Source organism: Coregonus clupeaformis, chromosome 15 (assembly GCF_020615455.1).
Source record: "Coregonus clupeaformis isolate EN_2021a chromosome 15, ASM2061545v1, whole genome shotgun sequence".
NCBI lineage: Eukaryota > Metazoa > Chordata > Actinopteri > Salmoniformes > Salmonidae > Coregonus > Coregonus clupeaformis.
Genome location: NC_059206.1, coordinates 7,827,477 through 7,840,864, shown reverse-complemented (window position 1 = coordinate 7,840,864; position 13,388 = coordinate 7,827,477). Strand labels below are relative to the sequence as shown.

General features: G+C 48.8%; 1 protein-coding gene across 1 annotated transcript in view; it reads right to left on the bottom strand.

Moving 5' to 3' along the window:
* Nucleotides 1–13,388, bottom strand: part of LOC121583098 (fibrillin-2) — a 272,325-nt gene that overhangs the window by 167,517 nt on the left and 91,420 nt on the right. The window contains exon 12 of the mRNA XM_041899311.2: nucleotides 9,855–9,974. Within this exon, the coding sequence (XP_041755245.2) occupies nucleotides 9,855–9,974 (120 nt within the window). The remainder of the gene's footprint in view (nucleotides 1–9,854; nucleotides 9,975–13,388) is intronic.

The following is a 13,388-nucleotide window of genomic DNA, read 5'->3' as shown; positions in this document are numbered from 1 at the left end:
TAGACAGTTCCCCCTGACCTAGATAGTTCCCTCTGGCCTAGACAGTTCCCCCTGGGCTAGACAGTTCCCTCTGGGCTAGACAGTTCCCTCTGGGCTAGACAGTTCCCCCTGGCCCAGACAGTTCCCCCTGGCCTAGACAGTTCCCCCTGGCCTAGACAGTTCCCCCTGGGCTAGACAGTTCCCCCTGGGCTAGACAGTTCCCCCTGGCCTAGACAGTTCCCTCTGGCCTAGACAGTTCCCTCTGGCCTAGACAGTTCCCCCTGGCCTAGACAGTTCCCCCTGGCCTAGACAGTTCCCTCTGGCAAATCCCCCTGGCCTAGACAGTTCCCTCTGGCCTAGACAGTTCCCTCTGGCCTAGACAGTTCCCCCTGGCCTAGACAGTTCCCCCTGACCTAGACAGTTCCCTCTGGCCTAGACAGTTCCCTCTGGCCTAGACAGTTCCCCCTGACCTAGACAGTTCCCTCTGGCCTAGGCAGTTCCCTCTGGCCTAGACAGTTCCCCCTGGCCTAGACAGTTCCCCCTGACCTAGACAGTTCCATCTGGGCTAGACAGTTCCCCCTGGCCTAGACAGTTCCCCCTGACCTAGACAATTCCCCCTGGCCTAGACAGTTCCCCCTGACCTAGACAGTTCCCCCTGGCCTAAACAGTTCCCCCTGACCTACACAGTTCCCCCTGGCCTAGACAGTTCCCCCTGGGCTAGACAGTTCCCCCTGGCCTAGACAGTTCCCCCTGGCCTAGACAGTTCCCCCTGGCCTAGACAGTTCCCCCTGGCCTAGACAGTTCCCCCTGACCTAGACAGTTCCCCCTGGCCTAGACAGTTCCCCCTGACCTAGACAGTTCCCCCTGGCCTAGACAGTTCCCTCTGACCTAGACAGTTCCCTCTGGCCTAGACAGTTCCCCCTGACCTAGACAGTTCCCCCTGGCCTAGACAGTTCCCTCTGACCTAGACAGTTCCCCCTGGCCTAGACAGTTCCCCCGGGTCTACACAGTTCCCTCTGACCTAGACAGTTCCCCCTGGTAGTTCCTTTTGGGCTAGACAGTTCCCTCTGGCAGTTCCCTCTGGCCTAGACAGTTCCCCCTGGCCTAGACAGTTCCCCATGGCCTAGACAGTTCCCCCGGGTCTACACGGTTCCCCCGGGTCTACACGGTTCCCTCTGGCCCCTTGTCCATCTGAAAGCATTGTATTGGAGTGAGTAACGTTCCACCATAGAAATAGAATGACTACAATTACATTGGTGTAGTTGTTCCTACTTCTATGCGCTTCACCCAATGTTAAATGGCATAGCATGTCCATTTACAAGTCTGCTTGTATTTGTAACTATCTTTTAAACGTTAAATGACAATTCAGCATTCGGTGGATCAATGTCCCAGTAGTCAGGTAACAATATGAAAGCAAAAGGAAACAGCATATTTAGACTGTGAATATAAATCTTTAAGGTCCACTCCACTGTGAAGACAGACTCACAGACACAGGCCTGGCTGGTTAAGGGTTTATGCCACAGACTCCGGGACACATCTACGGTGATGGCATTGGTTCAACCTCTTTGAATAGAATATATATATACACTATCAGTAAAAAGTTTTAGAACACCTACTCATTCAAGGGTTTTTCTTTATTTTCATATTTAAGATTCTTCAAATAGCCACCCTTTGCCTTGATGACAGCTTTGCACACTCTTGGCATTCTCTCAACCAGCGTCATGAGAAAGTCACCTGGAATGCATTTCAATTAACAGGTGTGCCATCTTAAAAGTTAATTTGTGGAATTTATTTCCTTCTTAATGCGTTTGAGCCAATCAGTTGTGTTGTGACAAGGTAGGGAGGTATTGTCACGAATTCCGCCGAGACTGCTCCTCCTCCTTGTTCGGGCAGGCTTCGGCGTTCGTCGTCCCCGGAGTACTAGCTGCTACCGTTTGATGTTCTCTATGTTTGTTTGGTTTTGTCTGTATGGTGCACCTGTGTCTTATCACTTATTGATTATGTCACGTATAAGTTTCCTTTGGTTTTGTTTGTAGTTGTGTGTTGTTGTCCGCCTGTCCGTTGGGGTTTTGGATTTTGCTCTCGTGTATTTAAGTGTATTGACGCACTGTTTGCGCATCGCTTATATTTCGTGTTTTACGCACTGTTTGCGTATCGCTCGCCTCCGTTTCTTGAGGCCCGTTCTTTTTGTATTGTCATATTTCTGACTAGTAAAGTCTGTTGGACTAAGCTTCTGTGTCCTGCGCCTGACTCCAACACCACATCCACTTCAAACACTGACAGAACAACACACCATCAATGGAGTCAGCAGGAGCAGCGGCGGCGACCGAGTCGCTGGAGGATCGGGTCAGCTGCCAGGACGCCAGGATCCAGCAACTCGGCTCCACCATGCAGGAGGTCATGAACACCCTGCGCCGATGGGAAAGGGGAGGCGTTCCCACACCTCCTCCTACATTACCACCACCATCGGCCAGTCCCACCAGACCGGTTCCGGAATCCAGTGGGATTCGGCTCTCGCTCCCGAGGGCGTATGATGGCACAGCAGCCGGGTGTCAGGGGTTCCTCCTTCAGGTGGAACTCTACCTGGCCACCATACACCCGGCGCCCTCGGGATACGAGAGCGTGTCCGCCCTCATCTCCTGTCTCTCCGGCAAGGCGTTGGGTGGGCCAACGCCGAATGGAGGGGAATAGACGCCGCCACTATCAGCTACGCGGAGTTCTCCCGCCGCTTCAGGGCTGTTTTCGATCACCCTCCTGAGGGTAAAGCGGCGGGGGAGCGTCTGTTCCACCTCCGACAGGGGAAGAGGAGCGCACAGGATTTCGCCCTGGATTTCCGGACTCTAGCGGCGGATGCGGGGTGGAATGAGAGGGCCCTCATCGACCACTATAGGTGTAGCCTGCGAGAGGACGTTCGTTGAGAGCTGGCCTGCAGGGACACCAATCTGTCCTTTGACCAGCTAGTGGACATGTCCATCCGTCTGGATACCCTGCTGGCCACCCGCGGACGTCCCGAGATGGGGCCGACCATTCCATTCCCCAGCACCTCCGAGCCGAGCCCAATGGAGCTCGGGGGTGCTGGTGCTAGAGGGAGAAGGAGAGAGAATCCGAGGGGGCCGTCCCTGCACCAGCTGTGGCCGTGGAGGACACACTGCGGCTAGGTGCTGGGGAGGGTCTCCAGGGAATCGGGACAACAGGTCGCGCACTGGAGAGTCATTTCAGGTGAGTAGGCGCCCCACTCACCCAGAGCTCTCTGTTGTTCACTTTTGTATACCTGTAGTATTTCCTCAGGTTGCATCTCATTCCCAGCATAAGGCGCTAGTCGATTCAGGCGCAGCTGGGAATTTTATTGATCTGAAATTTTGTTCTAGGTTAGGGATTCCCCTCCTGCCCGTTGATGCACCCTTTCCTGTCCATGCCCTAGATAGCCGCCCGTTGGGGTCTGGGTTGATTAGGGAAGTCACAGCGCCACTAAAGATGAAGACGCAGGGGGGTCATGAGGAGATTATTCAGTTGTACCTAATTGACTCTCCTGCGTATCCCGTGGTGCTGGGGCTTCCTTGGTTAGTCACCCATGACCCCACCATTTCGTGGCAACAGAGGGCTCTCAAGGAATGGTCTGGCCAGTGTGTTGGGCGATGTCTAGGTGTTTCCGTGGGGGCGACCACGGTGGAGAGTCCGAACCAAGTGCCCGCAATGCACATTCCCCCTGAGTATGAGGATTTGGCACTCGTTCACAAGACGAGGGCGACACGATTGCCACCTCATAGGCAGGGAGATTGTGCGATAAACCTCCAGACAGGTGCGGCACTTCCGCGGATCCATGTGTATCCTCTGTCTCAAGAGGAGACGGCGGCTATGGAGACATACATAGCTGAGTCCCTGAAACAGGGATACATACGGCCCTCCACTTCCCCTGCGTCCTCGAGTTTCTTTTTTGTGAAGAAGAAAGATGGAGGTTTGCGCACGTGTATTGATTACTGTAGTCTCAATCAGATCACTGTGAAATACAGTTACCCTCTTCCTCTGATTGCGAGTATGACTGAATCATTACGCGGGGCGCGGTTCTTCACAAAACTGGATCTCAGGAGCGCTTATAACTTGGTGCACATTAGGGAGGGGGATGAATGGAAGACAGCATTTAGTACCACCTCAGGTCATTATGAGTATCTTGTCATGCCATACGGGTTAATGAATGCTTCTTCAGTCTTCCAATCATTTGTGGACGAGATCTTCCGGGACCTGCATGGGCAGGGAGTGGTAGTGTACATTGACGACATCTTAGTGTACTCTGCTACACGTGCCGAGCATGTAGCCCTGGATGCCGAGTGTTGGGTAGACTGTTGGAGCATGACTTGTATGTCAAGGCAGAGAAATGTCTGTTTTTCCAGGAGTCCATCTCCTTCTTGGGTCATCGGTTGTCCGCGTCAGGGGTGAAGATGGAGATTGACCGTGTGTCAGCCGTGCGTAACTGGCAAACCCCAACCACTGTGAAAGAGGTGCAGCAGTTTTTGGGTTTTGCCAATTACTACCGGAGGTTTATCCGGGGTTTTGGACAGGTAGCAGCTCCCATTACTTCCCTGCTAAAGGGGGTCCCGGTGCGTTTGCAGTGGTCAGCTGAGGCGGACAGGGCATTTTGTAAACTGAAAGACCTGTTTACCTCGGCTCTGGTGCTGGCGCACCCGGACCCAGCTTTAGCGTTCCAGGTAGAGGTGGACGCATCAGAGGCCGGTATTGGGGCAGTACTGTCGCAACGCTCAGGCACGCCACCTAAGCTCCGTCCCTGCGCTTTTTATTCTAAGAAGCTCAGCCCGGCGGAGCGTAATTATGACGTAGGGGACAGGGAGCTGTTAGCCGTGGTTCAAGCCCTAAAGGTGTGGAGGCATTGGCTTGAGGGGGCTCAACACCCTTTTCTCATTCTGACCAACCATCGTAACCTGGAGTACATCCGGGCAGCTAGGAGATTAAACCCTCGTCAGGCTAGGTGGAACATGTTCCTGATCCGGTTCGTTTTTAAGATCATGTACATCCCAGGGTCCCAGAACGGTAAGGCAGACGCACTGTCCCGGCGGTATGACACAGAGGAGAGGTCCATTGAGCCCACTCCCATACTGCCGGAGTCTTGTCTGGTGGCACCGGTGGTATGGGAGGTCGATGCGGAAATTGAGCGGGCGTTACGCACCGACCCTACTCCCCCAGAGTGTCCAGTGGGTCGGACGTACGTGCCGCTCGAGGTCCGTGATCGGCTCATTTATTGGGCTCATACGTCACCCTCCTCTGGACATCCAGGTATTGGCCGGACAGTGCACTGCCTTAGTGTTAAATACTGGTGGCCAACATTGGCTAAGGACGTGAGGGTTTATGTCTCCTCCTGCTCGGTGTGCGCTCAGTGTAAGGCGCCTAGACACCTGCCCAGGGGGAAGTTACAACCCCTGCCCGTTCCACAACGGCCGTGGTCTCACCTCTCGGTGGACTTTGTCACGGACCTTCCCCCCTCCCAGGGGAATACCACTATTCTGGTCGTTGTGGATCGGTTCTCTAAGGCCTGTCGTCTCATTCCTATGCCGGGTCTCCCTACTGCCCTACAGACCGCTGAGGCTTTGTTCACCCACGTCTTCCGGCACTACGGGGTTCCTGAGGATATAGTGTCTGATCGGGGTCCCCAGTTCACCTCTAGAGTCTGGAGGGCGTTCATGGAACGCTTGGGGGTCTCAGTTAGCCTTACCTCGGGTTACCACCCGGAGAGTAATGGGCAGGTGGAGAGAGTAAACCAGGATGTAGGTAGGTTTCTGAGATCCTATTGCCAGGGCCGGCCGGAGGACTGGTCGGGGTATATCCCCTGGGCAGAGATGGCTCAGAACTCTCTCCGCCACTCCTCTACTAACCTGACCCCTTTTCAGTGTGTGTTAGGTTATCAGCCGGTTCTGGCACAATGGTATCAGAGCTAGATCGAGGCTCCTGGGGTGGATGAGTGGTTTCGGCACTCGGAGGAGACGTGGAACGCTGCCCACGTCCATCTGCAGCGGGCAATCCGCAGGCAGAAGGCGAGCGCCGACCTCCACCGCAGTGAGGGTCCAGTCTACACCCCTGGAGATCGAGTCTGGCTCTCGACTCGAAACCTGCCCCTTCGCCTGCCGGCGGTTTGTGGGGCCATTTAAATCCTGAGGAGATTGAATGAGGTGTGTTACAGGTTGCAACTGCCCAATGACTATCACATTAACCCCTCATTCCATGTGTCTCTCCTCAGGCCGGTGGTAGCTGGTCCACTCCAGGAGAGTTAGATAAGGGAGACCCCTCTGCCCCAACTGGACATCGAGGGGGCTCCGGCGTACTCAGTCCGGTCCATTGTGGATTCGAGACGTCGGATTGGGGGTCTACAATATCTTGTGGAGTGGGAGGGGTACGGTCCAGAGGAACGGTGCTGGGTGCCTCGGAGGGACATTTTAGATCCTTCCCTCCTGACTGAGTTCCATCGTAGTCATCCTACGCGCCCTGCTCCACGTCCTCCTGGCCGTCCCCGAGGCCGGTGTCGGCGCACGGCTGGAGCCGCGTGTCAAGGGGGGGGTACTGTCACGAATTCCGCCGAGACTGCTCCTCCTCCTTGTTCGGGCAGGCTTCGGCGTTCGTCGTCCCCGGAGTACTAGCTGCTACCGTTTGATGTTCTCTATGTTTGTTTGATTTTGTCTGTTTGGTGCACCTGTGTCTTATCACTTATTGATTATGTCACCTATAAGTTTCCTTTGGTTTTGTTTGTAGTTGTGTGTTGTTGTCCGCCTGTCCGTTGGGGTTTTGGATTTTGCTCTCGTGTATTTAAGTGTATTGACGCACTGTTTGCGCATCGCTTATATTTCGTGTTTTACGCACTGTTTGCGTATCGCTCGCCTCCGTTGCTTGAGGCCCGTTCTTTTTGTATTGTCATATTTCTGACTAGTAAAGTCTGTTGGACTAAGCTTCTGTGTCCGGCGCCTGACTCCAACACCACATCCACTTCAAACACTGACAGGTATACAGAAGATATCACTATTTGGTAAAAAACCAAGTCCATATTATGGCAAGAACAGCTCAAATAAGCAAAGAGAAATGACAGTCCATCATTACTTTAAGACATGAAGGTCAGTCAATACGGAACATTTCAAGAACTTTGAAAGTTTCTTCAAGTGCAGTCTCAAAAACCATCAAGCGCTATGATGAAACTGGCTCTCATGAGGACCGTCACAGGAATGGAAGACCCAGAGTTACCTCTGCTGCAGAGGATAAGTTCATTAGAGTTACCAGCCTCAGAAATTGCAGCCCAAATAAATGCTCCACAGAGTTCAAGTAACAGAAACATCTCAACATCAACTGTTCAGAGGAGACTGTGTGAATCAGGCATTCATGTTCGAATTGCTGCAAAGAAACCACTACTAAAGGACACCAATAATAAGAAGAGACTGGCTTGGGCCAAGAAACACAAGCAATGGACATTAGACCAGTGGAAATGTGTCCTTTGGTCTGGAGCCCAAATTGGAGATTTCTGGTTCCAACCGCTGTGTCTTTGTGAGACGCGGTGTGGGTGAACGGATGATCTCCGCATGTATATTTCCCACCGTAAAGCATGTAGGAGGAGGTGTTATGGTGTGGGGGTGCTTTGCTGGTGACACTGTCTGTGATTTATTTAGAATTCAAGGCACACTTAACCAGCATGGCTACTACAGCATTCTGCAGCGATACGGCATCCCATCTGGTTTGGGCTTAGAGTGACTATCATTTGTTTTTGAACAGGACAATGACCCAACACACCTCCAGGCTGTGTAAGGTCTATTTTACCAAGAAGGAGAGTGATGGAGTGCTGTATCAGATGACCTGGCCTCCAAAATCCCCCGGCCTCAAACAAATTGAGATGGTTTGGGATGAGTCGGACCGCAGAGTGAAGGAAAAGCAGTCAACAAGTGCTCAGCATATGTGGGAACTCCTTCAAGACTGTTGGAAAAGCATTCCAGTTGAAGATGGTTGAGAGAATGCCAAGAGTGTGCAAAGCTGTCATCAAGGCAAAGGGTGGCTATTTGAAGAATCTCAAATATAAAATATATTTTGATTTGTTTAACACTTTTTTGGTTACTACATGATTCCATATGTGTGATTTCATAGTTTTGATGTCTTCACTATTATTCTACAATGTAGAAAATAGTAAAAATAAAGAAAAACCCTTGAATGAGGTGTTCTAAAACTTTTGACCGGTAGTGTATATACAGCTCTGGAAAAAATTAAGAGACCACTGCAAATGTTTCTTAAATCAGCATCTCTACATGTATGACAGCCATTCCATTCCAGTGTCTGTTGAATTCCAACACAGGCACACCTCATTCTACTGAATTAGGTACTGATTAGGTGATCACCTGAACCAAATCTTATTTAAATGAGGAAAAGTATAAAAACCACTGCTGTGGTCATCACTATCCTCTTGCAATAGGACCAGCTGGATGGCAAAAACAGTGCTAATAGTACCTCAAAAGTAATATTAATCAAAAAATAACTATTGACCATGCCAAAAGAGTTGAAAAGGAAAGATTTGAGTGAGGAAAATGTTCAATTCTGGCTTTACTGGCAGAGGGATACAGTGAGCGTCAGGTTGCTTCCATCCTTAAAATGTCAAAGACGGCGGTTCATAAGAACAAGTTCAAGCAGCAGACATTGGAGACAACAAAGCTACAGACCGGCAGAGGGCGAAAACGACTCTCTACCGGGATGACCGCCAACTCATTCAAATGTCACTCAACAACCGTAGGATGACATCAAGTGACCTACAAAAAGAATGGCAAACGGCAGCTGGGGTGAAGTGCACGGCGAGGACGGTTCGAAACAGGCTCCTAGGGGCAGGGCTGAAGTCGTGCAAAGCTAGATAAAAGCCCTTCATCAATGAGAAGCAAAGAAGAGCCAGGCTGACGTTTGCAAAAGACCATAAGGATTTGACCGTAGAGGACTAGAGTAAGGTCATCTTCTCTGATGCGTCCAATTTTCAGCTTTGCCCAACACCTGGTCGTCTAATGGTTAGACGGAGACCTGGAGAGGCCTACAAGCCACAGTGTCTCACACCCACTGTGAGATTTGGTGGAGGATTGGTGATGATATGGGGGTACTTCAGCAAGGCTGGAATCGGGCAGATTTGTCTTTGTGAAGGACGCATTAATCAAGCCACGTACAAGGTTGTCCTGGAAGAAAACTTGCTTCCTTTTGCTCTGACATTGTTCCCCAACTCTGAGGATTGGTTTTTCCAGCAGGACAATGTGCCATGCCACACAGCCAGGTCAATCAAGGTGTGGATGGAAGACCATCAGATCAAGACCATGTCATGGCCAGCCCAATCTCCAGACCTGAACCCCATTGAAAACTTCTGGAATGTGATCAAGAGGAAGATGGATGGTCACAAGCCATCAAACAAAGCGGAGCTGCTTGAATTTTTGCGCCAGGAGTGTCATAAAGTCACCCATCATCAATGTGAAAGACTGGTGGAGAGCATGCCAAGACGCATGAAAGCTGTGATTGAAAATCAGGGTTATTCCACCAAATATTGATTTCTGAACTCTTCCTAAGTTAAAACATTACTATTGTGTTGTTTAAAAATTAACATGAACTTATTTTCTTTGCATTATTCGAGGTCTGACAACACTGCATCTGTTTTGTTATTTTGACCAGTTGCCATTTTCTGCAAATATATGCTCTAAATGACAATATTTTTATTTGGAATTTGGGAGAAATGTTGTCAGTAGTTTATAGAATAAAACAAAAATGTTATTTCTACCCTAACACATACCTATAAATAGTAAAACTGATAATTTTGCAGTGGTCTCTTAATTTTTTCCGCAGCTGTATATACAGTATGCATGTATAAAAAGACTCACCGATGCAGGCCTGCTTCCCTGGAAACCTTTGGAACCCTGTGTGGCACTTGCAGTAGAAGGAACCGGCCGTGTTCACGCAGTCCCCATTGGAGCACGGGTCAGAGGAACACTCGTCTTCATCTATTTATTATCAGGAATAGATTTATTAGAAATACAACCTATAATCATTATGGAGTTCAGTTTTAGATAAGCTACCCAGGAAAGGGTTAAAGTTACAGTGGGGAAAAAAAAGTATTTAGTCAGCCACCAATTGTGCAAGTTCTCCCACTTAAAAAGATGAGAGAGGCCTGTAATTTTCATCATAGGTACACGTCAACTATGACAGACAAATTGAGAAGAAAAAAATCCAGAAAATCACATTGTAGGATTTTTGATTAATTTATTTGCAAATTATGGTGGAAAATAAGTATTTGGTCACCTACAAACAAGCAAGATTTCTGGCTCTCACAGACCTGTAACTTCTTCTTTAAGAGGCTCCTCTGTCCTCCACTCGTACCTGTATTAATGGCACCTGTTTGAACTTGTTATCAGTATAAAAGACACCTGTCCACAACCTCAAACAGTCACACTCCAAACTCCACTATGGCCAAGACCAAAGAGCTGTCAAAGGACACCAGAAACAAAATTGTAGACCTGCACCAGGCTGGGAAGACTGAATCTGCAATAGGTAAGCAGCTTGGTTTGAAGAAATCAACTGTGGGAGCAATTATTAGGAAATGGAAGACATACAAGACCACTGATAATCTCCCTCCATCTGGGGCTCCACGCAAGATCTCACCCCGTGGGGTCAAAATGATCACAAGAACGGTGAGCAAAAATCCCAGAACCACACGGGGGGACCTAGTGAATGACCTGCAGAGAGCTGGGACCAAAGTAACAAAGCCTACCATCAGTAACACACTACGCCGCCTATGACAGACAAAATGAGAAAAGAAAATCCAGAAAATCACATTGTAGGATTTTTAATGAATTTATTTGCAAATTATGGTGGAAAATAAGTATTTGGTCAATAACAAAAGTTTCTCAATACTTTGTTATATACCCTTTGTTGGCAATGACACAGGTCAAACGTTTTCTGTAAGTCTTCACAAGGTTTTCACACACTGTTGCTGGTATTTTGGCCCATTCCTCCATGCAGATCTCCTCTAGAGCAGTGATGTTTTGGGGCTGTCGCTGGGCAACACGGACTTTCAACTCCCTCCAAAGATTTTCTATGGGGTTGAGATCTGGAGACTGGCTAGGCCACTCCAGGACCTTGAAATGCTTCTTACGAAGCCACTCCTTCGTTGCCCGGGCGGTGTGTTTGGGATCATTGTCATGCTGAAAGACCCAGCCACGTTTCATCTTCAATGCCCTTGCTGATGGAAGGAGGTTTTCACTCAAAATCTCACGATACATGGCCCCATTCATTCTTTCCTTTACACGGATCAGTCGTCCTGGTCCCTTTGCAGAAAAACAGCCCCAAAGCATGATGTTTCCACCCCCATGCTTCACAGTAGGTATGGTATTTTTGGATGCAACTCAGCATTCTTTGTCCTCCAAACACGACGAGTTGAGTTTTTACCAAAAAGTTCAATTTTGGTTTCATCTGACCATATGACATTCTCCCAATCCTCTTCTGGATCATCCAAATGCACTCTAGCAAACTTCAGACGGGCCTGGACATGTACTGGCTTAAGCAGGGGGACACGTCTGGCACTGCAGGATTTGAGTCCCTGGCGGCGTAGTGTGTTACTGATGGTAGGCTTTGTTACTTTGGTCCCAGCTCTCTGCAGGTCATTCACTAGGTCCCCCCCGTGTGGTTCTGGGATTTTTGCTCACCGTTCTTGTGATCATTTTGACCCCACGGGGTGAGATCTTGCGTGGAGCCCCAGATGGAGGGAGATTATCAGTGGTCTTGTATGTCTTCCATTTCCTAATAATTGCTCCCACAGTTGATTTCTTCAAACCAAGCTGCTTACCTATTGCAGATTCAGTCTTCCCAGCCTGGTGCAGGTCTACAATTTTGTTTCTGGTGTCCTTTGACAGCTCTTTGGTCTTGGCCATAGTGGAGTTTGGAGTGTGACTGTTTGAGGTTGTGGACAGGTGTCTTTTATACTGATAACAAGTTCAAACAGGTGCCATTAATACAGGTACGAGTGGAGGACAGAGGAGCCTCTTAAAGAAGAAGTTACAGGTCTGTGAGAGCCAGAAATCTTGCTTGTTTGTAGGTGACCAAATACTTATTTTCCACCATAATTTGCAAATAAATTAATCAAAAATCCTACAATGTGATTTTCTGGATTTTTTTCTTCTCAATTTGTCTGTCATAGTTGACGTGTACCTATGATGAAAATTACAGGCCTCTCTCATCTTTTTAAGTGGGAGAACTTGCACAATTGGTGGCTGACTAAATACTTTTTTTCCCCACTGTAGCTCATATACAACGTTCATGAGATTAGTAATTTGCTCATCTTAGATAATATTAATATAAAAGCAATTTCTGAGACTCACTTAGACAGCACCTTTGATGATACAGCAGTAGGAATACAAGGATATAACATCTATAGAAAAGACAGGAAAGTCTAAGGGGGAGGTGTTGCTGTATATATTCAGAGCCATATTCCTGTAAAGCTCAGAGAGGATCTCATGACAAATGAAGTAGAAGTGCTGTGGTTGCAGGTTCACCTGCCTCATCTGAAGCCTCTTCTTTTAGGTTGCTGCTATAGGCCACCAAGTGCTAACTGTCAGTATCTGGAGAATATGTGTGATGTTAGATAAGGTCTCTGATGCTAAACAGAGAAATGTATTTACTTGGTGACCTGAATATTGACTGGTTATCATCTAGCTGTCCTCTCAAGAGAAAGCTTCTTACTGTGACTAATGCCTGTAAGACAGGAAATTGATGAATCTCCAAAAGGTCAATCACCAGCTATCAGTAGCTCGCCAAACAATTCTGAAAGTACATGCAATTTTGGTGTGTTCAACTGCAAACTGTCATAAACAAATCTCACAAATATCAAACCCCCTCATGCTCCCAGCTACTATTGAATCAACATTGACATTATCCCACCCCTGGTTAGCCACTATTGGCTTAAACAACCAAAACTAACACAATAACTGCCAATTAATTTCCAGAAATATTGCCCCTGTCTGTCTGTGTGGTGCGCGCGTTTGTCTATCACTCTGTGTGTGGTCAGTTGATATGATAACCGTCCTGTGGGTCGACAGAAATACTTTCCCCAAAACCTTCTCTGTTAAATGTTAACTGCAAAGTAGTCTTAACTGGCAGAAGTATATCAGGTCTAAGGCACTGCATCGCAGTGCCAGCTGTGCCACTAGAGATCCTGGTTTGAATCCAGGCTCTGTCGTAGCCGGCCGCGACCGGGAGACCCATGGGGCGGCGCACAATTGGCCCAGCGTCGTCCAGGGTAGGGGAGGGAATGGCCGGCAGGGATGTAGCTCAGTTGGTAGAGCATGGCGTTTGCAACGCCAGGGTTGTGGGTTCGATTCCCACGAGGGGCCAGTATGAAAAAAATAAAAATAAAATAAAAA